The sequence below is a fragment of the Sus scrofa genome, chromosome 14 (genome assembly GCF_054392235.1).
Source record: "Sus scrofa isolate SSC_HxYL_T2T_F1_AM1 chromosome 14, Sscrofa_HxYL_maternal_Yorkshire_Landrace_v2.0, whole genome shotgun sequence".
In the NCBI taxonomy this organism is placed as follows: domain Eukaryota; kingdom Metazoa; phylum Chordata; class Mammalia; order Artiodactyla; family Suidae; genus Sus; species Sus scrofa.
The window spans coordinates 64904191-64930620 of record NC_139396.1 but is presented as its reverse complement, the minus strand read 5'-3'; the positions used below and the strand labels follow the sequence as shown (position 1 = coordinate 64930620).

General features: G+C 49.0%; 1 protein-coding gene across 5 annotated transcripts in view; it reads right to left on the bottom strand.

The window, feature by feature from the left end:
• Positions 1 to 26430, bottom strand: part of MYO18B (myosin XVIIIB) — a 237319-nt gene that overhangs the window by 22251 nt on the left and 188638 nt on the right. For all 5 annotated transcript variants that reach the window (XM_084994645.1, XM_084994642.1, XM_084994641.1 and 2 more), the window contains exons 40-42: positions 10836 to 10966; positions 1712 to 1756; positions 286 to 423 (exon numbers count right to left, since the gene is read on the bottom strand). In XM_084994645.1, the coding sequence (XP_084850771.1) occupies positions 286 to 423; positions 1712 to 1756; positions 10836 to 10966 (314 nt within the window). The remainder of the gene's footprint in view (positions 1 to 285; positions 424 to 1711; positions 1757 to 10835; positions 10967 to 26430) is intronic.

The window sequence follows — 26430 nt, the reverse complement described above, 5'->3', positions numbered from 1 at the left end:
AAAACCATGTTTGAGGGAAGGCTGTATTAGATCCTCATCATATCAACTGTTTGGGGCAGTAAATACAATTATATTTCCTGTTTTACAGATAAGGACATGAAGGTGCAGAGATGGTAACTGATCTGCCTAAAGTCACACAGCTAGGAAGTGACAGGGTCATACCTCAAACTGCACCATACTTGTCCTTGCCTAGGACACAGAGAAATGGAAGACTTGAACAACGGCCTTCAAAGTCAGAGAGTCTTTGAGCTGCTGGTCATCCAGAGGCAGCAGGGAGATACCTACCTGGGGCTGAGGATACGGCTGCTGATGGCTGACTGTCGAGATGGGGTCCTTGCGGTGTCTGTGGCCAGGGACAGAGTACAACTCAACCAGGACTGCAGACTGCCCTCTGGCTGGGAGCTGAGGATGGAGACGTTATCTCTAGAACCAGAATGCAAGAGGCTTTCAACATGATGATAACCACAGTAACAGCAATAACTTGACATCCACCCCTTTGCGTAAGCCAGACATTGTGCTAAGTGCTGACATGTACAGTATTGATCAATGCTCCCAACACCATCTCTGAGAGGGGGAGCCAGTGCTGCACCTATGACATAGATGAGAGTAATGGGACCTGGCGAGGCCAGCTGGGTCTTGACCAAGGTTACCCAGTTAGTAGTGATGCCGTTGGGACGCAAACCCTGGTCCCTCCAATTCCAATGCCCATGCTAATCACCTTTGCTCTTCTTCGGGAAGATGAACACTCTAATATTGATGCTGAGGTATCTCCAATTTTGGAGTAAAATTTGGCACTGAATGTCATATCAAATGATATGTTCATGGAGTGTAGCAGGTCTTAACTCCTTGCCCACCTTGCCTAGAATGTCTTCATGGATAAGGACTTTATTTATATGCCCCCAATTTCTGAAAGCAGCACAGGGAGGGACTGCGTGGGCCTCTCATTGATGTGAGCAGTCAATGGCTATTTTATCTTCTGGCTGATATATTCACTCAAATATATATTATATAAAATAAATTCATATACACATGAATGTATTCATTTGTTTATAGAACACTCTATGCCAGGTACCATGGGAAGGAACTATAAACAGGAAACTAACATTGACCTTGCCTTCAAGATCCCATTTTAGCAGAGTAGACAGCCATATAAATATCCATGAAATAAAAAAGAAAATGATCAGTCCTGTAGCTAGGGACAGAGGATAGGTTCTAAGGAGGATGAGGAGGGAGCCTTGAGTTGCTTCTTGGAGGTAGAAGGGAAGGAACCAAGTACTGGCAGTGGAGCTTGTCTGAGGTTAGGGCTGGGCCATGCAGGCCTGGAGTAAAGAACTTCAGGTGGGAGGAAGCACATCCACACAGGTATGGAGGGCATGGATGACAGGAAAGGTAAGAGTCCCAGGTAGAGGGAAAGTAAGGGTCAGAAGGTACAGGGTTGAAATGTCATCCTGAGGCAAGTGGCAGCCACTGAAGGAGTCTGAGGACAGTGGCATGGTAAGTCATGGGCTTCTGTTTGTCTACATAAGTTGGACAGTTCAATAGCATGTCCCCAGTTCTATACGTTGTGGCCATGGCGTCAGAGGTCTCAGGGGCAGTGTGGATAATTTTCCAGGTGGGAGTGGGTGTTCCCTCTGCAAACTGGACACAGAGAGCCAGGGGCTCGTCTTTGGCTTCTGTGTGACTGGCTAAGTTCTACTCGGGGTTAACTTACATCTCTTTTCTTCCACTGCCACCACAGTCCACTGCTGTCTGGACACTAGAAAGAGGCACAAGACAGAGTCTGTTATCCTTGAGTTGCCAGGGGCTGGGGGAGAACATGGTCTTTGATGTTAAACAAACCTGGGTTTGTTTGAGTCTCACTTCCAATTGCCACTGTGTGATCTTAGGCAAGTTGCTTGCCTTCTCTGAGCCTCCTGAGCTCCTTTGTAAAATGTAGCTAATAATGGGCCTCCACCTCCAGAGTCATGGAGCAGACTAAGTGAGATAACCCTTATAAAGCTCTCAGCATGGTTCTTGGCAAATAAACAGTGTTAATTAAAGGGGAGCAACCATTACCACTACTCTTATTTTAATACAACTAGTACTGATATTAATAGCATCATAGTTGTCAATGAGCAAGGCATTTGCTTTATATTCTTTGTGAGTGCTTGCAAATCAGACATGGGGCAGCAGCAGTTGGCTTTCCTGGCACATTCTAGGAAACTCTGAAACTAATTACAATAGCAGCTATTCTTTGGGGATCATCCCTTGGTTCAACAAATACGCCTTACACACGATCTCACTGAACCATCTTGCCTATCTCCACTGTAGAGCTGAGAAAGCTGACACCCTTGTCTAAGGTCAGACAGCACTGCATGCCAGGTTCTGTAAGAGCTACCAGGCCCATGCTTTTATCAGAGTGCAACTGGCCAATACATGGGTGCAGACAGCAAAACCACAAACCTCAGACACCTGAGCCATCCTTCTAATCCTGGTTCCTCTGGCTGGGATCTCTCAGCTTTATTTTTCACCGGGAGCTGGCTATCTCCTCTGAGGGATGCACCTGCAGCTCCTTGGTCCCTGCCCTCAAGGACCTCAAGGACTCTTGGGGCTTTTACTAACATCTCCCCATCCCCAGCAGACTACAAGAGCCTCTCACAGGCCAAGGATATGACTTATTTGTCCCTTTAGCCCCAGGGCTCAGGCCAGACCAGGAGTTCTCTCAGACAATGCCTGGTGAGTCCAAAAGAAAAGGGGTCTGTAAATGACAGCCATGGGCCAAATATGACCTACACATCTGCTTTTATAAAAAGTTTTAATGGAACACAGCCACCCTCCCTCATCTGCATTTTGGCCATGGCTGCTTTTGCTCCACGGTGGCTGAGCAGAGTGCCTGCACTGGAGGACACATGGCCTGAACAGCCTAAAACATTTACTATCTGGCCTTTTAAAGGAAAATTTGTTAACCTCTCCAGTATAACAAAAAGCATCTTTTGTGAATGACCCTTTGAGAGGTGGAAGACCTCGAAGATGTCAAAGATGTCAGCATCCTCATCCCTAATCCCAAGAACCTGTGACTGTGTTTCCTGACAGGTTAGGAGGGACTTTGCAGATGTGGTTAAGGTTACAGATCTTGAGACAGGGAGGCTATCCTGAATTATCCAGGGGTAGGGAGTGGGCCCAGTCTAATGACTCCAATCCTTAACAGCAGAGAACGGTCCCCAGATGTCATCTGAGGGAGAAGTGGCTGTGAAAGAACAGTCAGAGATGGGACATTTCTGGCTTTGAGGATGGAAGGGCCTACAAGCCAAGGACCGTGGGTGCCTCTAGAAACTGTAAGAGGCAAGGAAATCGATTCTCCCCAGCGCCTCCAGGAGGAACACAGCTCTGCTAACACCTAGATTTTATTTTAGCCCAGAGATATCTATGTAAGACTTCTAACTAATTAACAGAACTATAAGATAATAAGCAATGAAATTTGAGCTAATTTGTTATGGCAGCCACTAAATTTGTGTTCATTTGCTCCAGCAGTGATAGAAAACCCCTGCAATAGAGTATCTTTGTGACTCTAAATCTTAAGGATCTACATAAAATTTTTGATACAGCTTTTTAACAAACTATTTAAAAACACTTAACAGCAAAAACTTTAAGTGAAGCAGTTGATGTGAGCAGAAGCAGCTCTATTCCCACAGGTGACCTGAGTCTGGGAACACTAGACCGTAAGGAAAGGTGACCGAGTCCTAGTGCCCTCACTGTGTGGCCTTGGCTTCCTCTCTTCCCTGTTCAGGGCGTCAAATGTCCCCATCTGTGAAGTGAGGCCTTTGCACCAACATGCTGAGGCCTTGTCTAGCTTGGATGCCTGAAAATTAGATGCAATGGAGAGGATGCACTTAGGCCTGAGAACAGGAGGTTCGGTCCTTTATAAGCATCTTTTATGAAGACTATGGAACTTCCATTTCCCCAAATGTACAAATGCGGACTCAAATTTTAGTGCAATACCTGAGGGTTCATGGTATACTCTCTTAGAACTCATGCATGGACACACCTGCCCTTGACCTATTTGTTCATAGACTCCAGTTAAGGATGCTGGTTCCAGCTGACCAAAGAAGCTAGAATGTGCTAGGTGAGGGCCCACGGGAAACATCCAGAGGGGTCTGAGTGAATAGGGCTACATCTTCTGAAACGCTCATAGAAAGAGAAAAAGAACTGAGGAGTCTTGTGGCCCAAGCCACAGAGTTCAAATGATGCAGCAGGGCCTCAAAAACAGAGAGGGTGAGTTGTATACAGTTGTATACAGTTGTAAACAGGTTTCTCGGGTCCACAAGCGGGGAGGCTGGACAAACACCGGCTACAGTAGGGCTGGGACTTGAGGCAAGATGCCAGAGAGGGATGGGCTTCAGGCCCATTGTCTGCCACAGGATTCCATGAGTCTGGATTAAAAAAGGCTGCCCAGAGATCCTGATGGGTGTCCAGGCAACCTCATGTTTCCATAATCCTAGGGTGACTGGCCTGGAACTTTGCAGGAGACAAGGTCTGGGCAGCCAGGGAGACTTCCTCACCTACTTCATTGGGCCGAATGACAATTTTTAATTGAACTCAGCACAGGAACATTTTTAGAGAACAATGTAACCAGTCAAGGCATGGGCTGGTGTAAACTGTCTGGCACAACTGGACATCTTAAAGTCAAGGAGTCTCTAGTGTGGGGGGAAAGAGCCCTTTCAGAAGGAGGAAAATTTAAACACTGAGTCCACCCAGGGGGAACCTTCCTCTCTCACTCCAGTCAGAGGCTGCACTCCATCCTAAGCTAGGGTTTTCTGTAGGAATTTGCTTTAAGAAGGAGGTTCTTAAAGAAGAGAGTTTAAAACACACTGACTCTTCCACCACAAGGAGTCTGTGGACCTCAAGCTCCATGAGGTGGATCTGTGTTTGCCTGTCCCCACACAGGAGGTGCTTATTGATGATGATGAAGACAATGAGATGTTGTTAACCTGTGGTGGGTAAGCAGAGGCCCAGGAGGAGCTGGTGGCCTGTCCATGGTCCTGACCTCCCTGGCAGTGCAGCCAGAACTGGAAACTGACAGGGGGTCCCTTGGTTTTTCCCTCATCTCCTGAAATGGGGTCAGTGGTTCTTTCTCTTGCCTCGGGGCATGTACCTTTTCAAGAAGAACTTGGGCCAGGTTATTTGTGGAAAGGAGGACGGCTGATGAGCAAGGGAAGTAATTAAATGTTGTATTCCTTTTGGGTGCTTCTTCACCAGACAGCTCCAGTCTGGATGCAAGCACTGCCTAACAAGTAATACACAAATATACTGGCTCCACATCACAGCAACAGACCCAAGCTCACCGGAATGACAGGCCAGATATGTGGCAGAGAACAAAGACCTTGACCAGAGAAAGGGGGAAGGAGGCGTAGGCTTGACAAGTGTAGGTGGTGGCGTCAGCATGGAAATCAGATCATAGCCCCACCAACTACTGGGTGACTTTTTTGACTTTTCTAAGCTCCAGTTTCTTCATCTGTAAACTAGGGGCGATAATGGTACCAACCTCAGAGAGCTGTTGTGTGTATGTACAACATGTTAAGTTGTGTGGTCCGGCATGAAGCAAGTCCTCAGGAAGGAGTACTTATTAGCACGATGCTCATTATGGCTTGTAATGCCAGAGTAAACAAAGCAGTTTGGAGCCCTCACTCCCCAAGTACCCTACTAGCTAGGTAGTCAGGCTTTCCAAGCTAGGAAGATGCTTAGAAAGACAGGTGTCCCCTGCAGCCTCATTTAATCATGTGCTATCCTGCACTAGGGCCCTGCAATGTAATTTGGAACATCTTGGAAAAATGGAGAAATGCTTTAAGCTATTCCTTCTAAGCAAAATCAGAAGGTAAGAGAGTTGTGGAAAAAGAGATGTGGGCAGTTCCAGAGCCCGTCCTACAATATAGTGGGACTTTCACAGTCTTGTCAGAGCATGGGACCACTAATCACCTCAGAACCATGGCCTCAGTGGCAGCAGTGATCTTTGGTTTGACCTAGGTCTTTCTTCTTGTCCAATTGCAGCTTGTTTTAGCCAAGTTAAAAGGACGTAGGCTGGAAAATGTATAACTTACACCAACACGGCAATAGAGGATTCCTTTCCAAATCATTCATCTCAGGTGGGACCAGCTGGCATGGATACACTCTCAGCTGACCCAGGAGTCAGAGGTCATCCACTGACCTCTCCACACTCCTCCCCACCACATCCCAAACTCCTGGCGAACGAAGGAGCTGCCGCAGACCCTGGGCTAGGAATAGATGGGGCTGTCAGCTAACGCATCCCACCCTCCATGAGTAATGAGCATGCTCCGGGCCCGGGGGAACAGCTTAAAGCATTTCTCCATTAATCTAAGAAGGTTGACGCTGCAGTCTATGTTACAACGCAAGGGCCCTGGTGCTGAGAGCACACGTTTAAATGCTGCCGCACAGGCCACCTGGCTTTCTGAGCACGTAGCCACGCTTCCAGCCTAGAAGGCCTGTTACACTCAGATCTAATTCCCAACATGGGGAAATGTGACTTTTCATAATTTGAACAAGTCTCTCAAAGAACCTCACCTCCAGCTGAAGCACCGTTCTTTCTCTCTCTCCCTCCCGGGGTGGGTTTGAATCCTAATTGAGAGCTCACTTTGGAGAGGTACCTCAGATCTGTCCCTCAGGCTCCCATCCAAACCTCTTACCCCAAAGCAATGACACAATTAAGAGGGGAGCTCAGTGCAGAGCTGCCAGCCTGGGAAGTGCACAGGCCAGCACCGGGGTGAGAGCTGGGACCCTGCTCCAGATGGTGGCTCTACAACCCAGCAATGCACACACAGCTCTTTTCACTGGTGGTCACCGACTGAACTGCGTGGCGGCCAGGCAACATGGTTTGTATGGTAGTAATTCTCTGAAAGGTGTTGAGACTTCTCTGTGGGTGATTCTTCCCCAGTCTGCCCCCACTCCTGTGCCATTATTGAAACCTATGTTCCATGTTTCAAATCTAAGACACAAGACAGGGAGTCAGGACCAAGGCCTGTGAGAATTAAGAGATGCTTACTAAGGAGCCCTGGTCTCAGGGCTGGCTCCATGGGCTTATGGCCTGGGCCCAGAGGGCTGTGCTCATGTGATGCTCTGCTGGGACTGCCCTGCAATTCCGAATCTAACCTGAACAAGAAGCCTCATGTTCTCATGCCACGGCAGGCCCACGGATAATGTAGTCAATGGTGCCACGGGGACCCAGCAGGCTTCTGTGGGTCCTTCCAGAGGGAATGAAAGGTGAGTGAGAGCGAAGGAGGAAGTAGGGGAGCATTTATCCTGCTCAGGAACACTGGTCCACGTTCACTCCCTAGAACATTCCTCGTCCACCCTGACTCACCCTTCTCCAGGGCTCCCGTGTCTGGCTCCTTCTTTTCATCCATGTTTCCATCAATTCTTCCTCTCAGAAGAATTCCCCCGTGTCCCCTGCCCTCGTAACTATTGCTGTGTCCTAGTGTTTCATGCATCAGTGTGTCCACTGTATTCATAGACAGGGACACATACAAGTGCACACACACACGCCTGCTGGAATGTGGGTGCCATGAAGGCAGAGGCCACACCTGTATCCTTCACTCTGTGCTCCTCAGGAATTTCACTTCTGTCCAACCTCAGGCAACTTATTCAATCTCCCTTTATCTGGGAGGAATACGGTAACAAAAAGGAAGTGGAATAAGACCAACACCCTGCACAGTGTCTGGCGTGGAACAGGTCAGAACCGAACACATGCATGAATGGAACTGAAGAGGGCTAAGCCCCATGCCAGGTACATGGTGCTGGGCCGGGGGTTGGTATTCTTCCACTTACTTATTAACCCATCTTACTGATGAAGAGACTGAGGCTCAAAGAGGCTAACTCATTGAAGGTCATGCAGCAATGCACTGCTGCCTCCCTGGTTAGCAGTCAGGCTTGTTGAAAGGCTGCACTGCTGCCCTCCCCACTGCCACCTCCACTTCCAGTTGCAATAATTCTGCTTATCGCCTGGGACTCGTCCAGGTACAAGATGCATTTCTTCATACCTGTCATTCTATGATCATTTCACCCCTCACGCAGCCCTGAAACGTGGGCAAGGTCCCTTCTGACATTAGGAAGTGAAAGGTGCTGGGCAGACATAAGAGATCCAGATGAGGAAAAGGAATCAGATGTCTGGCCCAGGAGAAGATAGGAAGCCCCAGAGACAAAAGATCATGAAAAGGCAGACAGAAAGCTAAGGTTCAGAATAGATTCCCAGGGTCCCAGGGACTGGAGTTCAGAAAACCTGGTTCGGAACGAGGAAGGCAAGTCTGAGGCTTGTTACCTGGAGCAAAGATAGGTAAAGGTAGCTCCTTTCAGGATGAAGCTGAGGGCAAGGCCTGAGAGGATCCCTGTGTGAGATCAGAGTGAGGTCTGTAACCACCTGTGACCTCCCGCCAGGACCTCATTCCTTAGGTGAGACTCTGCTCCGTGTCCCTCATCACATCTTCTGCCCAGCGTGTCCCCACACCTCCAAGCACGGACTATCTGCCTCTTTACAGTTCTGCTGTTTTTAGAACTTGTATTGCTTCTTAGAAAAGCAATCTCTTGCTCTGCACGTAAAAGTGGTTCAAGAGTTTTGCTCATTGGTTTAAAAAAAAAAAAACAAAACCAATCCTAGTACATACACAGCCATTAATTCCCACTATAATTAATGCAAAAGCTCTAGCATTTCTATTAACGGCAAAGCCAGCCCAAGCATCAAGCGGGTAATATGGACACGAGGGGTTTGTAATTGCAAACGTTAGTTCTGTCATGACACTAATAAAACTGGAGGAGGGGATGGCAGACGGGGCTCCTGAGTGTGATCATGAACCGGGAGGCAGCTGCAGCATCAGTATTTGCTATTCCACAGCCATTGGGCAGCTGTGCAAATGAGCAGGGCGTGGCAGGAATCCTGAAAACGTAGGAGGAAGCCATTTTTGCATAAACTGAGGCTTTTCTAGAGAAAGCCCTTTATTTGGAGGCAAGTCCACTGGGTCTCGGTCACATGAATGCTGAGTGAGAATGAACACCTTCATGGGAAAGCTGGAGGTCACAGGCCTCTGAACAGCTGATGACCAGGCCAGGACCTGGTCAAAGACAGGAAGTGTTCAAGGTCTAAGATCAGGGATATAAAGCACACGACTTATATGAGCAACTCTCTCAAAGCAGGCACTGGTATGGCTAGGGGTGTGTGAGTTTGTTCACTGCAGAAATCTGAGAAAATCTAAATAAGCTTTAAAAAACCCCAAAATTTAAATAACCAGAAATGCTTTCCCTCAGTGTTAGATAATGTTGGTATGTTTCCTTCCTGTCTTTCATTGGGACTAGACACGGTCAGTTCTAACACAGACACACAGGCAACTCTCTCCTGTCTCAAGCCCACACCTCCCACCAGCCAGCAGCCAGCCCTGCCCTCGCCCTAGGAAGATGGCTGTGATAGGCAAAGGTCTGGTGTAGAGGGAGTTCCCATCATGGCTCAGCGGTTAACGAACCCAACTAGTATTCATGAGGGTGTGGGTCCGATCCCCAGCCTCACTCAGTGGGTTAAGGATCCGACGTTGCCATGAGCTGTGTAGGTCGCAGACGCGGCTCGGATCCTGCATTGCTGTGGCTCTGGCGCAGGCTGGTGGATACAGCTCAGATTCAAGCCCTTGCCTGGGAACCTCCATATGCCGCAGGTGCGGCCTTAAAAGACACACACACACAAAATCAGTATAGGGTGTGCATATGCTGTGTGGCCTTGAACTTCTTGGAGGGCAGGGTCCTCCTGTAGAAAAGGAGAGGGTTGCACTCTGTGGTCAGATATTCCACTGTTCTGGCTGCAGCACAAACTATCTCCCACAGAGATAAGACCAGAAGGGACTGGCTGCTGGCACAGTCCACCTGGTGTGTGTAGGGGTGGTTCGCTGGCTCTGGAGGAACCACGGCTGAAGGTTACTCTATCCTGTTCCTCATCTTCTATTTTCTCTCACTTGTTGCCTAGGCTTGGCTGCAGGGGCCTCGATGGAGGCAGAGATGCCACAGCAAGATGGGCAGCTGTGATTTACTTCCACAGAAGTAACATGTTATGGCTGCAAAGGTCACTCAGGAGAACAGCACACTATGGGTGGGACAGCTGGGGCCCATGTGCCCAGCCAGGACGCCCCAAACTCCCTGAGCTGAGTGGCCCTCTCGTGGCCTATGGCAGCTTGAGACTCGAGTGGAGAGAGAAGGCACCTGCCTGACTTCCGAGGAAGGAGAGAGGCCTGACACTGAGGTGAGGGGTCATGCCAAACCCCAGCCATCTGATCCTGCATCCTTGAACCAGCTGTTGTAAAACAACACTCACTGTTCTGTGCAGCATTTACACGCACCAGGCACGGTTCACCTACCAACTCACTTCACCCTCACTCACAACCCTAGGAGGCAGAGAGTGGGTTGAGTGTATAGAACGTCCAGACTGTAGGTCAAAAGTGGTCAAATCCTGGCAATTTCACGTGGTCTGTACAACAGCGTTATGTCCACTTTACAGATGAGGGAATTAGGCCCAGATTGGACATGTAACCCCCCCCAAGATCACACACTGGAGTCCCCTTTGCAGCCACTCTTTCAGACTGCCTCTCCAAAGGCTTGGCGAGCCGGGCCTCAGGGTTTCAGCAGCAACACGGAGACGTCACCTCCAGTGGGAAGCACCCTGCCGCCCCTCCCCTGAGCCAGCCATCTCTCCCATGCCCCCAGCAGCGGTGGCCCCAGACCCCCAGTCCTGAGAGTGGGAGCACTGTGAAGACTGCAGAGCCTCAGGGTGCAGCCCACCTGCTGCGCCCAGCCCCACCTGACCCCCCATAGGCTACCTCTCCGTCTCACTGTCGCTGGACGCCACCTCTTCCAAGGCTGCCTGCAGATCAGCGATCCGCCGGATGGACGTCTCCAGGTCTGTCTGGAGAGTCTGCCTCACTGCCGCGAGCTCTTCCACATACTTCTCCTGAAGACAAAGACCATAGCACACGTTGGCCTTGGGCAAGACCCTCAGCCCCCTACGAGAGTGTTGGGGAGGGGGCTAGTGTTCTCTGGGGCCGTTACACAGTGGGTACCCACACAGGGCTCTCCCTATGCAGGACTTCTGGACCCTCAGACAGATGCTCTGAATTTTACAGAGGAGGAAATAGATGCTTGGGGGTCCCGGAACAGAGCTCACTCACTCACCCGCCCACCCATCCTGGGGGTGCTGAACCCACCCTGACAGACTCCAAGGAGACTCCAGACACCTTGGATGGAGGGGTAGATATGTGATTCCAATGAGCCTTTCCCAGCAGGGTCGCTGAGGCTGGTTCTCGAAGTTGAGCCTCCACCCCAGGGACGGATGCAGAGCAGGAGGTTGGGGGGAGAGCAGAACAAAAAAAATGGGTCCCTTTCAACTCTGTCACCTACGCTCTCCTAACTTTCTGTCCTCAAAGGCAACAAAGGCAGAGATGAAAATCCCAGTGGGGCTCCCTCATTCCTGAGAAACCTTCCATGCTCAGCATCTCATGTTCCTGACTCCACTCAGGCCTCTCACGCCTGACAGGTAGGTCTTTATTATTGTTCCCACTTCACAGATGAGGAAATGAGGCCTGGGGGAGCAAAGGCTTATTGACCAAACTGGAACTCAAGCTTGGTGCGCCTGACTCTCCTCTTGATGCTTACCCCATTCCTTTCTGCCCTAATCGGGTTTTGTCCAGACTCTCTGGAAAATGTGAATTCCATTTGTAACATTTTTCACAGACGCCTCCCCTTTCACACAATGACTGTCATCTGAGGTTGCAGACCTTGGGCAATGTCTAGAGACACTTGGTTGTCACAGCTGGGAGTCTGATGGCACAGAATGGAGGCCCAGCATGCTGGCCAGCATTCAACATGCACCCGGTGGCCCACCCCAGAGCATTACTTCATACGAATGTCAGTGGCATCCAGTCTGAGAAACCCTGGGTTAAACCCAGAAATCCACCTTCTGGGGATTAATCCTACAAGGATAACTCAAAAGACAGAACAAGGCTCTATCGCCAAGAATGCTTGGAGTGGTACCAGTGATGACACGGAGAAGCCGAGAGCTGCCTCTAAACTCACAACTGGGAATGGCTAGGGCAATCGTGGTGTGTCTCTGTGATGCTATTAGGCAGACATCAACATTACAAATAAGGCTCGTGGCAAAGTGGAATGCTTCTGTGAAATAACGTGAAGCAAGCAGAATAGAACAGGGAAATATCATGCCCAGGTCTATATGCAAATAGCACACATACTGGAGGGGAGACTTCGAGAGCTAAGAATACTTATGGATGGGAGCGAAGTTACAGTAAGAGAGGATTTTTCCTTTAAGCTGCTCTAATTATGTCAAATTTATCTTTTGACTGTTGTTTTAAGAAACGCATCTCTACCAACTGATGAGAATGTGAGGGGATGAAAATAAAAGGGTTGAGGGTCGATCTAAGTGCAGCTCCCCATGCACCCCGTTAGTTGTGGGAATGTAGTTCACAGCTCCTCTCTGAGCCTGGGATCATTTTTCTTTGTTTTGTAGACAAAGAAACTGAGGCCAGTGAAGTGACTCAGGCCAGTAAGGAGCAGAACCCTGGTCTGCCCTGCTTCCAGGCCAGTCATCTTTCTGGGGCTGTGTCTTTGCACCCCAGTGAAAGTCATCCAGGACCAGGGCTGCTCTATTTTATGGGGACATGCTCAGCTCTGTGCAGCAGATCTGCCTGTCCATTCATGGTACCTTAATTCTGTGCCTTTCAACTGATTTTGAGTCTTTTCCAATTTCAGAGAGAGAGTGAGCAAAGACCAAGGGAGCTGAAGGGCCAAGTCCAGCTGGGGAGAGAAGGGAGGGGTGGCATGGACAGGAGGGGGTTTGCAGAGGGGCTGGCAGTCCCCTGCAGCTGATTGAAGCTGCTGGCTGTGACACCCCCATCTTGGTGTTAATGAGGTGAGAGATGGTTGGAGGCGGGGGGGGGGGGGCAGGCAGGAGGCTTGTCAGAGGAAATCACACACATGGTGGGACTGCATGGTGGGTGCTCGCCCAGGACACCAGCCTGTTAGCTCCTAAGATACCTAGGAAACCCACTGGGTAAACAGGCCCAGGAGCTCACAGGAGCATTGCCCGGCTCCACTCCCTACTAGTGGGCTGGGATGATGGCATCACTCAGAGGCGGAGGGGACGAGGCACCTGGGTGTTTGTAAGATGTGAAATGCCAGCTAACGTCCACATCTGGGCCATTTCGGGCATGTGGTGGATGTTCACTGCAAAGGTAGGAAAATGGACCGCCAAGCACCTAAAGGCCTCCCCAAGGTTGCACGGCTGGGAGACTGGGCACCCAGGTCTTAGGCTCCCAGCTGAGAGCCCTTACACCACATGGGCTGAGAGAGGAGACAAGAGCCCAGACGTCCCCTCTCGGTTGAGCTTGGGTGACCCTTGGCCCAGGTCAACATCATGCCACAAGGTCCTACAGTCTCAACTGGCAGGGAGCCTCCTGGGGGGCAGAGGACAGGGACAGGGTGGGCACTGGGTCTTGGATGATTGGCTCTAAATCGGGATTAAGCAGGTGAGTAGAGGAAATGGGGACCTGAGATGCATCAGATCCATAATATCATGAAAGTGAAGGTAGGCTCTGGAGCAGGATGCCTGGGTTCGAATCCCAGCTCTACCACTCACTGGCTGTGTGAGCTTTAGGAAGGTCAGCCTTGACTCTGCTCTCCATGGGTAAAATGGGGAGAGTAGTAGCCCCCTTCTCAGGGCTGTTGTGAGGGCCAAGCGAGCATGACGGAGATAAAAGGCACGGCCAATGGCAACGTGACTATCATTTAATTCTCAGAGGAGAATGAGGAGCCCCTGGATGGGTGTCCCCACATCATGAGCAGAGATGCCCAGGTCACAGAGAATAGGAGGTGGGAATGCAGGACTGGGGTGAAAAGTTTTTTTTACCATGTACGGAGGAAAGACATGGTGGGAAGCAAGGTCGGCTGACAGGTGAATTAACAACAGCGTGGAGGAGAGTTAAGAACAAGAAACCCATTGCCAGATGGGGGGTATGGTTCTGGGGACCTGCCACACCACCCACGCTGCCCCTTTGCCCTCTGTGCCCCATCCTCCATCTGCCTGGGAATGCACACCAGGCTCAGCGGGAACCTCCTGAGGAGACAGATTTGGCAAATGTGAGTCTGTGTAATCAGCAATCAGCAAGCCTTTCCCGCTTCAACTCAAAAACCAAACAGCATAGCTGATTGCAGACACCAAGCCATTAGGGGAAATGGATGCAGTGCCCCCAACAATCTCCCTGGGGAGGACGAAACAAGGCCCTGGCCAGAGACGGCTCAAGGGACATGGGGGCGGGGGCACAAGGAAGGGTGCATGAGGGAAGCCCTCCAGGTTTCTTCTGCCTCTGTGACCAGCAGCGCTCAGGACTGGATCAGGACTGCTATGCAAACAGGGTTCGTTTTGAGGCCAAGCATAAATTTGGCCTTCTCTTTTTAATCTCCCTTTGGGGACTTGGAGCAGGAAGAAATAGGGGGAAAACTAGGGTATGAAACTGTTTCGTTTTATTTTTTATTTTTTTAGGGCTGTACTTGTAGCATATGAAAGTTCCAGACCAGGGGTCAAATCAGAGCTGCAGCTGCCGGCCTAAGCCACAGCTCACGGCAACACCATATCCCTAACCCACTGAGCAAGGCCAGGGATTGAACCCACTTCATCATGGACACTATGTCAGGTTCTTAACATGCTGAGCCACAAGGAAAAGTCCAGGATATGAGACTGCTTGGGTGGTGAGATGTATACAGCAGGATTCCTACAAAGTGCACCTTGTGCCCATATTCATCTACAGCTACAATACAGTGATGGGTGCATTATAACAGACACACAACAGTGACACAGATTATGCAGCCATTATATATGTTCCCATACCATTTAGTCAGTAAGCATTTACTGAGCACCTACTATGTGCCAGCACTGACCTAGATACAGGCACAGTTAGATAAAACCCTAACTTCTGTGGAGCGTCTCTCTCACCACCTGGACCACTGGTGTCTAGAACAGAGCAGGCACTCCCTATATTCTGGGGCCGAGCGCACTGTGAGAGAGGGGAAGGGAAGAAGGTCAGGGTATCAGGTTTACCAAGGCGCCCACAAGGAGGTCAATATGAGATGCCATGGTCTGTGATGTGCTGGCCTCCCCGGCATCACAAGAGTCATCAACCCCTGTTCAGCTCCCAGACAGCTCCCCCAGGCGCCTGCCGCTAGAGCTGCCTGTGTGGGGGAACACTTCATACGGTAATTAGTGGCTGCAATTAAAACCATCTCCTCTTGTGATGTTCAATAAGAGGCTAATATTTAAAACCCTTGTCTGGTTTCTCCGCCCAGGGCATCTAGTCTTCAGAGGACCCTCTCCTGTCAGCAAATGCACAGGACTCTCACATGTCACTTTCCGAGGCTCTCCTGGGGGTTGCCCTTCTGACCTCTCCAGCCTCCTTCGAGGCCTCCCAAAGCTAATTTCACCTGCTTTATATTATGGATCAGAGTTATCACAAAATACTCCCAAAATCCGATGAAAATTTATCCTGTTATCCTTTTCTTTCTTTCTTTCTTTCTTTCTTTCTTTTTTTGGCTACCCTGCAGCACAGGGATCAGATCCCAGCCACAGCTGTGACCTATGCTGCAGCTGTGGCAACAGTGGATTCTTATTCCACTGTGCTGAGCCAGGGATCGAACCTGCATCCCAGTGCTGCAGTGACACCAGTAATTCTGTTTGTGCCACAGAGGGAACTCCTTGTTATTCTTTTCTGATGCGCTGAAGACAAATAGAAACTTCCTGTTACTGAGTCTGGTGTTAAAAAAAATTATACACATGCATATGCTGTGTAAATATTTATAAATGAATAATTATATGGTAAATAAAAGTAATATATATAAATGTAAATATATATATATAAATATGTACACGTGTGAATACATGTGCACATGTGTATACACACCCAAAAGTACTCCCCGTCTGACACATAGCACAGACTTAATAAATATTTGTTGAACTGAATGATAAATGAATATATTTATTTCTCTTTCTCACACAGGCAGGCATGTTGCTAGATGTGTGAAATACCTTCTCTCACATAATCTTTACAAGAGCCCTCGGAGTCACGTGCAATACAAACCCAGAAAAAGTTATGTGAGAATATTAGAACAAAGTGGGAGTGGAGTTATTAGCTCTGTGGGGTGAGCTATCAGGTGATTTTTATTTTCCCTTTTATACTTCTCCAGATAGTCTGCAAAGAAGATGAATTACTTTTACAATCAGAAATTTTTTTTAAAAAAGGACCTTATTTCTCCTTCCACTGCAATGAACAACCCCCAGGTCCACCTGCTCAAAGCTTCTCATGGCAGCCTCATTATCCCCATTTTACAGATGAGTGGGCTGAGCCTCGGGAAGGTTAAGTCACTTACCCAGGGACATGCAGCCAGGACACAACGATCTAGAGTCAACCAGGTCTCCTGACCCCAGCCCACAGCTATTCTCCTCCTTGCCTCTATTTGCTCCTGCCTCATGCAAGGATGGCTGTGTCTCTGGAGGTAGGGGGACGTCTTTCCAAAAAGCAAGACGATGAGGAACTGCCATTGTTTCATTCAAACCATCCAAGGGTCACCTGCCTAGGAGAAAGGAGGCTGCAGAGGAAATTAAAAGCCCTGTGAATTGTGTCCTGGCAAGAGCTCCAAGGCCGTACTGACAATGCTGTGAGCAGTAGCAGGGAGTGTTCACTCTCATTTGGGGAAAGGAAAGAGCTGGAGTGCCCAGGAGAAACCCCAAATTATGCATCAGATTCTCTTATTAAGAGTGAAAAAGAGCCCAGCCTCTGGCTGGAAGCGGGACTAAAGAGAAGGTGGTTGTCACCAGGCAACATCCTTTCTTCATAATCTTCCTGCAAATTCACTGTTTTATTTCATTTTTATGATTGGTGATAGACCCAGAGAGACTCATCAAAGATCCCAAGGTCACACAGCTAGAAAGTGACACACAGATTCAAGGTCAGGCCTGCCTGTTTCCAAAGGGTCGGTAAACACTGACACCTCCTTCTACCCTCTTCTTTACCTGTGGCAGGCACGTCTTCTCAATCACTGCACAGACCCAGGCAACTCGGAGCCAGAGTCCACTCTCTGAACTACCAAGATAAGTGCTTCTGTCTGGTGCTGCCCTGCACTCCAACTACCAGCATTAGCTGGAACCCCCATCTCTGCCACACTTTAAATGAACACAGTTCTCCTAGAAATGCCTCCTGACTCCTCCAAGAAGACACTTACATTAGTTGATTGGTTCAAGGGGGGGTATTTTTCCTTGAAAACTGATGAGTTCTCTGTGGAACCAAGGGAAGCTGAAGACCACCACGCTTAGGGAGAGACCCTGGTGGGCGGGGAGGGGGAGAATGCAGATAACCAGCAACACGGGAGCAGCAGAGAAGCACTGGCTTTGGAACTCTGAAGCACTATGGATTTTGAAGAACTACTAACCCTTTTTACTTTCAGCTCCTCATCTGTTAAAATGACTATTATCCATGATAAAAGGCATTGCAAGGAACAAATGAAATAACATAAAACTGCGTACATCTGGTATACCTAACACTGTGGCACATATTTGATATGTAACAAATGTTCCCATTTCCTTCTTTCAAAGTAAAGACTCTGAAAATATGAAGCCTGCGGGGATTTTATAGTGAGGGTAGCCTCATTTTTCAGAAAATGAATTCTATGAACCTGACGCTTTTTTGTTGAAGCCGGGAGGATTTAATGCAATGCCTCCAAGGAGCCTGTATCAGTCAGGAAAATAGAAATCACTCTAGATCACTCAACCAAAGGAATTTAATATAGGGAATTGGTTTTCCAGGTGATGAAAAAGATGTGAAGCCAGGAGAGATTAGCAAGAGCAGGAAGGCATCGCCAACCTAGGGCTGGAAGGAAAAGCCCAGAAGTTGAGCCATCCAGCAGGCAACCTCAGAGCTGCCCAGTGGAAGCTGACTTCATGGGGAAGAGTACCTAATGGGATGTGGAATTACAGAGGCCGAACTGCAGCCAGGGACATCCTCTCACTCCCAGGCAGTGTGAGACAAGAAGAGATACCCCAGTTCCTCTCCTCCTCTTAGCTTTTATTGTCCCTCGCTGCCTTTCATTGGCTGAACCTACAAGAAGGCAAGTTAGGAAAACGGTTCTGCAATTTAGAGCAGAGCAGAGAAGGGGTGGGAATGAACCTGAACACAAACAGGAGGATTACTGGTACAGAGCACAAAAGCATCTGGGCTGTAGCCAGGCTTCATTATTAAAGACAGACAAGGGTGTTTCCAGTTTGTAAAAATTCACCCAACTGTACATGTTTGATTTGCACACTTTTCTACTTGCATCTTTCAAAGACAGTATTACAAGAAATCCAGCTATGATTGTCAAGTGTTACAGAACCAAACGATGAATTACAGCCCCCTAGTCTATATTAGTGATGGAGTGCTACGTAACAAACTGCCTCAATGCCTAGTCATTTCGATACATCAAATGTCATTCATTATCTCTCATGGTTTTCTATTGGTCATGAATTCAGAGGTGGTTTCTATGTGTGGTTCTGGCTTAGGGTAGGATGGATAATGACCCCCAAAGGTGTCTATGTCCTAACCCCAAAAACACATGAATATGTTTAGATGGCAAGAGGAATTTTGCAGATGTGGCTAAATTAAAAATCTTGAGATGAGCGGTTAGCCTGGATTATCTGGGTGGCGTATAAATGTAATCACAAAGGTCTCTATAAAGGGGAGGCAAGAGGGTCAGTGGGGAAGAAAGCAGCTGTGAGGAGGGAATTGCAGATGAGGGTGATGGAGCCAGGAGCCAAGAAATGCTGGCTGTCTCTAGAAGCAGGAAGACCAGGAGTAGATGGTACCCTTGGGCTTCTAGAAGGAACCAATTCCACTTTCACCTTGATTTTAACCCCTAAGACTCATTCTGGACTTATGACCTTCATGACAATCAGAGAATAAGTTGTGTTATTTTATTTTATTCTGGCCATGCCCAAGGCATGTGGAAGTTCCCAGGCCAGGGATCTTGAACCTACACCACAGGGATCTCAAACCTACACCACAGGGATCTCAACCCAAGCTGCTGCAGACACAACACCAGATCTTTAACCCACTGCACCACAAGGGAACTCCTAAGTTGTGTTATTTTAAAGCTACTATGTTTGTGGTATTTTACTGCAGCAGCAATTGAAAATTAATACACGATGTGTCATGAGGTCCCAGTGAAGCTGTCAGCCAGGGCTATGGTTGCCCGAAGGCTCCCGTGAAGCTGGAGAATCCTTTCCAAGAAAATTCACTGGCCTGGCTCTTGGCTGTAGGTCTCAGTTCCCTGCCACGGGGGCCAATCACTGAGCTGCCTGAGTGTCTTCCCAAAGTGGTGGCTGGCTTCCCCAGAGCAAGTGATCCAAGAGAGAGCAAGGCAAACACCACAGGCCAGTTATAACCTAGTGTCTACGTGACATATCATTATTACCGGTCAGTGTGGGAGGAGGCTACACAGGGGTGTGAACGCCAGAGGTGGAGACCTCTGAGAACTGTCTTCGAAGCTGGCTATCCCATTAACACTGAAATTCCTTCTCATATAGGCCCCATCTCCACTGACTCCCACCCACGAAAGACAGTCTGGCAGGAACCCTGAACTCCTTCTCATTTCTAGGAACACATTGGTTTATAGGCTGATGTATGCCTCCCCTCCCCCCAAAATATGCTGAAGTCCTAATCCCCAGTCCCTCAGAAGGCAACTGTATCTGGAGACAGGGTTTTTCCAGAGGTGATCAGGTTAAAAAATGAGGTCATGAGAGGGGGCCGTAACCAGTAGGACTGGTGGTCTTATGAAGAGAGGGAAATTTGGAAACAGAGATGAACACACACAGAGGGAAGATAACCTGAAGATACAGGGAGTGTGCCACGTGTAGACAGAAGACTGAATGAATGCATCTCGAATCTAAGGAACGTTAAAGATTGCCAGCAAACCACCGGGACAGAGGCATGAAACAGTTTCTGCTCTTGCACCTTCCGGGGAGCAAGGCCCTGCCAACATCTTGATTTCAGATTTTGAATCTCCAGAATATGAGACGATAAACTGCTGTGTGGCCAAGCCACCCAGTTTGTGGTATTTGGTTATGGCAGCCCAAGCAAATTAATATAACACCATGTGATCTCTCCTTTTTCTTTTATACACCGTAATGTTTCTTCTCTGGTTCTGATAGGGTTCGCTATAAAGAATTTAGAGAATAAAGAAAGTTGAAAAAAAACCATTAAAAATAGCCCTTAAGTCCGTTACTTGAGACAACCCCTCTTGATGACCATGTTGGTGTAGTTCCATCCGGTGTTTACTTCTGCATGTGCGTGACACACACACGGATGAAAGAGGTCTACTGGAAAGGGCAGAGTGGAGCTATCAGCCACGCAGACAAGCAGGGGACCTGGGCCCCCCAGCCCACCCCTCCAGCTGGCCTGCCAGCCTTCTCGGTTATCTCCAGGCAAAAGAGCGTGGGGGCTCTGGGTGCCTGCTTGCTCTCTTTCCTTTTCCTTCTCATTTTCCAGGCTGATTGTTTTAAAATGCCCCCGGCTATTGCCTGAAGGCCTTTACAGCTTTCTGGAAAGTTAGGTAACATGGGCTGTTCAAAATCTAAATGATACAGATCTGGCCTGCACAAAGTCTCTGATGTGTATATTTGCTACACATGCCCAAACATCCCGCCCGTAACCTCTGTGGACACACACACAGCATATACCCGGGGCCCACACTGAGGCTCAGGGCAGGAAGCCATATGGCCAAGGTGTGCTGGGCCACTGGGTGTCAGAAGCAGAACTAGAACTCTAGCCTTTCCTACCCAGGTCTCTGGGGGAAGTGACTGCCCCCTACTCTCTCCATTTACACACTTTAAATAAGTCTTTGTTTTTTTGTCTTTTTAGGGCCGTGCCCGCAGCATATGGAGGTTCCTAGGCTAGGGGTCAAATCAGAGCTATAGCCAAGTGCCTATACCACAACCACAACAATGCCAGATCCAAGCTATGTCTGCAACCTACACCACAACTCACAGCAACCCCAGATCCTTAACTCACCGAGCAAGGCCAGGGATCGAACCTGTGTCCTCATGGATCCTAGTCAGATCTGTTTCTACTGAGTCATGATGGGAACTCCTGGAGAAGCCATTTTTGCCTAAATACTGGCTCAGCTAGTATTTTGCTGTCATTTTATTGAGTGGTAACAGTGCCATGGACTGGGGCTGCGATGGTGAGAAGAGGGCTCTGTACTTGATTCTCAGGGCCCACACTTCCCCTGATGGGTTGGGAGTGGCAGAGGCACAGCATCCTTGGGAGGGCACGAGACCCTACACAGAAGGGGAGCGTAGCTGAGAGTCACTGGGGCCAGAAGGATGGGGACAGGGAGGGGAGGGTGATCTGGCTTCCAGGCACTAGCAGGCAACTCTGCCGTGAGTCTTAAGAGTCACAAAGTTTGCAGATAAAACTTACAAAAAAACGACAGCAAAAAAACCTCTCTAAGGCTCCTTATAGCCCCAACTACTTAGAGCTCACTGCTTTCCCAGTCCTAAAACTACCTGAACCTGTGACCTTTGCTGCAGCATTTTCAGAAAGGGACAAAGAACAGTCACTGGAGTCCAATCCTCTCCAGGTTGACACCCACAGGGCCCTCAAAAGCTGCAGAAGACACCCTAACCTGCAGTGGACCCCACACACCCCAGTTCCTGCTGCCCAGAGCTGCCTACCCAATTGCTTCCTGGAAAAAGGGAAAAAAAAAGGCATTTGATTTTTTTTTTTTGCTCAAATGCAAATATGACATATCTGTGCCATCCAATCTTCCTGACAGACGAATAATTATATCAATGGAATTAAGTCTCAAATGCAAAAATTATCTGTATTGCCTACACCGACACTACACTGCCGCATCAGAGGGACACTGTTCCACGAAGTGATTATCAAGCCACCTTTGACACGTCTTATTTCAATTTAAATGGAAATGAAGCTCATAGATCTTCTCAGCCCACTACCTCATGTGATGGTGGAAACAGAGAAAATGGACTTTAAAACTTCTCAAGTGGCTTCTGGGTTTAGCATTCAAAGAAGTTAAAGTGTGAGAACAACTGATTACTTTGGGCCCCTGGTCCCATCTCTGATCCATCAATACAGTGGGCTGATCTCTTCATCTTTCCCCTGCTCTTCGTTCCTGTGTAAATGTGGTTTCCACCACTATCTCCCAAGGGTTCTCGTTGTCTTAAACTGGTACTCCTCCTTCAGTCCAGCCCCCTCTCCAACCCATGGTCCATAAAGCATCCAAGGGCAAATCTCTATTCCAATCAAGTCCTCTCCTGCTTCAGAGCCTTCAGTGCCTCTTCATTTCCCCAGGTCCAGGCTGTATGGTTCAGCCTAGCAAGCCCTTCACAGGCTTTCTCCCAACCCACCTTCCAAGGTTCCCCTCCTCCCACTGCCCATGCTACACCCACACATCAGTAATTCCCAGTCTTCACCAGTGCCCAAATACACTGTGTCCTTTCATGCCTCTGTGCCTTTGCACCTACCATTCCTCCTGAAATGCTCCTCTCTGCTCTGACAAGTGAACTCCTATTCATCCTTCAAGACCCATTCCAGAGTTAACTCTTCTGTGATGGCACCCCTGGCTCTCCTGGGTATAATCAGCCACTTTCACCTCTGGGTATTGGTACAAGTCACTGGGAGAAGCACACACCCCATCAGACTGCAATTAATTTCCAATTTCTGTTTTCTTGCTGTAATGAGCTCCTTATGAATAGGGTTATAGTCAGCCTAATATCCCAAAGGCCTCATGCAGTACCTGGAGCTTAGAAGTCAGCATAAATACTTCAGCATTAGATTCTCCCAGCTTTACATTTGTGGCAGGGGCAGCAGGCCGAAGGACTTACACAGACTCTGCCTTGCAAGCCAGCTCCACCGCCTTCCAGCATGGCCCTGGGCAAGTCTGTCACCTATCCATCCATCTGACCTTCAGCTTCCTCATCTGAAAAGTGGGAGCATCACTTTACAGTGCTTTGTTGAGGGAACTAGTTGCAGATTCTGGGGTGGAAGGTGCTTGAAACACTACCTAAAACATAGCAAGTTTTATGCTCAATAAACAACAGCCCCTTTGCTGTCCTCAGAATTACTGGGTGACTCCTTGTGAAATGTGGCAAGTTTGGGGGGTTTCCCCATGATGACACCACTCCCCCTCCCCCATCTACCCTCTTACATGCCTCATTTTGGCATCTGGTGACGTCAGTCTCATACTCCACTGGCCACACTAGTTTAACGCCCCAAATGCAGTCCTTCCACGTTCTTCCGGCCCCCTCTCCACCAAAATATGCTCATATTTTGTCCCACTCCCTCGCTGCCAGGTCACAAGTCATGTGAACATGCCTGAGAATCAGATAAAATCATTACTGCCCATGTGCCACCCACCAGGAAGGTTAGGTCTCATTGTTGTCAGCATCCACATGTGCCCAATGGGTCCAGGAGGGACGTGTCTGGGGACTGCAGGCACTGCCTAGGGACACAGGAGCCAGAAGATGGCCTCTTGAATAAAGTCATCTGAGTCAGCAGAGACCCCCATAGCCATAGCCCGATGCTAGGCTGGATGGGCACTGCTGGTGCGGGTAAGGGGGCGGTCAGCACAGGGCTCCACACCAGCTTCCGGACCTGGAAACCCGTCCCACACCTGCAGTGGGTCCCCATGCACCAGCGGGCACATCCCCAGTACGTCCCCCACCTGCCCGGCAGGCATCAGCATCAGCTTCCTCTCTGCCTTCGACACAGTATTCTGTGAGGCCCAAGTCTCCTGCAGGTGCCTGTAAACTGTGAAGAGCTCAATGCATACAAAACAGTATTTATCACACTGCTTCTTCCCTCTTCAGATCGCCTTCTTTTTTCAGGCCAACCTGAGGGCAGGCCCCCCTCACCACTGAAGCCCCAGCAGCTGCTGTTCTCAACAAACCAAAGTGCCATCACAGATCAACTCAGGCGCCCAGGAGAAGCAACCCCACCCCCACCGTCACCCAGAAAATCAACCCTCATCAATAGTTTTGCATTATTAGATATGTCCCCTGCCCTCCAGAATCAATCAGGCAGAACCCAGACAGGAATTATTGGTATTGGCAATCAATGCCAGATCCTGGCCTTCCCCGTGCTTGGATCAAGTCAATGCCGCCTGTCTGGCTGAGAAACAACGGGTGGAGGTGGGAGCTACTGTCAGGGAAAACTGTGCGTTCGACACAAACAGCAAAAGACGCCGAAAAACAGTGGGCTGCCAGGCGTGATAATGACTAGAGATTAAGACAATGGTTTCTAGACGTGATGGGCTTCCATCTGTTGAGGCAAGAGGATGTTACAGAGACACAGACACCCACCATGGCCTCGTTTCCAAGTGGTGGAAAGTTCCGCCCACTGACTGGGAAGTGGACTTTTCTGGTAGTTACAGTTCTCTTTTATCCATGCTATTTTTCTGGGAGGGTTTCAAATGCTTTTGTAATTCAAGGGCGCTGTGTGGCCTCCAGAGTGGGGTTCAGGATAGATTTTTATTTTCTGGACTGAAGAAGGCAGGGTTTCTTAACTTCAGCATGACGGACATTGGGGTGACATGATTCTTTGTGGATGGGGGTCAGGGGAACAGTCTTCTGCATTTAAGGATGTTGAGCAGCACCCTAGCCCCTAAAATGTCTCCAGATGTTGCAAAATATTTCTTGAGGTACACAATTGGCCCCGGCTGAGAGCCAAGCTAAAGGCATAATGCAAGGTGGGAGACCTCATGTTAGAAAAGACACAGATGCTGGAGGAGTCAGATGTGAATCTGAATCCTGAATGAACTGCTTCCTACTGTGACCCCATCTTAAAAGCAGAAACCTGCCCCTTTTGTGACTTCAGCGGGTCTGGCATAAGGAGCAAGGAGAAGGTCGTGCCAGCCACTCCAAAGGCCGCCCCTGGGCCTGCAGCAGCAGCTCCAGGCTGCCAGTGAGAAATGCAGCCTCTCGGGCCCTGTCGTAGACCTGCTGGCTCAGGTTGTGCATTTTAACAACATTCCCTGGTGATGATGTTTCAGAAACACCCAGCACTGTGATCGAGAGCATAGGTTTTGGCATCCAAGAGACAGCTTTCATGTCCTGGTGCCAGTCTTTTCTAGCTTTCCTGCCTTGGGCAAGTCACTTCACCTTTTGTAAGCCTCTTTAAACTGTGTAAAATAGAGATAAAAACACTACCTGGCTCAGAAGGTTGAAAGTGCAAATTTAATTAGATGGCGCGTGGAAAACTCCACTCAGGCGAGGTCAGCCTCAGCGCGCACACAGGCAGTGAATGTGAGTTCCCAGACCACCCTGCCCTCCTCCCGGCTGCCCTTCTCTGACTGCGACATTAGCCAGCCTGGGCTCCCAGCAGGGAGCCATGGAAACAGGGAAAGAAGCTCCCTCTGTACACTTTTGTGATCTTCCTTTTGATGGAATCTAAAATTACACCAGCACTTGGCCACTCATGGTCCATTTACTCACTTATTGACCCAGCAGGAAGGAAAAACAACCGCCAAGTGGTGCGCTCTCTCTCCCCTCCACCTCTCAAGGTCACGGCCCACTGGCACATGCCTCTCAGATGAAAAGCCTCATCAGGTCCATCTTGCAGCTGGGCCCCCACCTCTCTCAGGTCTATCCTTCCTGCCCTTCCAGGCACTCAGGGTCATCTCCTGCTTCTCATCCAGGGGCCTGGCTCGGGGAGACCAGCACTTTAGGAAGGCAGGCGTGATTCCAACAGCCTCTCACTAGTTTCCCTCATCAGAGACTCGGCTCTTTGGCTCTCTCTCAGCACCAGGGAGCGTGTCAGCTACAGCCCCTCCAAGCCCTGTCTTCCCCTCATTCCCTCTCTGGAGGCCAGATGCTGTCCTGGGAGAGATGTGGTCTGAACTGGGCAAAACTGTCCTAAAAATGGCCCTATGTTGATTAGCAAATACAAACTAGTATATACAGGATGGATAAACAAGGTCCTACTGTATAGCATGGGGAACTATCTAAGTCAATATCCTATGACAAACTAGTGGAAAAGACTATGAAAAAGAATGGATACATACGCATAACTGAATCACTCGGCTGTACAGCAGAAATTAACACAACGCTATAAATCACCTATACTTGAATAAAATAAAGTTTTAAAAAATGGCCCTGTATTTGAGTGGGACCCGTGGGAATGTCTAAAGTAGGTCTGTGAGTTTCCTGTGCAGATCTTAGCACTTGATGACACCCTTTCAACTTTTATCCAGAACAAGGTGCAAACTATGGCCCCTGGTGTCAAACCTGGCCTGTGCCTGTGTTTGTAAATAAAGTTTTACTGGACCACGACCACTCTTGTTCGTTGACAGCTTGTCTGCAGCTGCTGT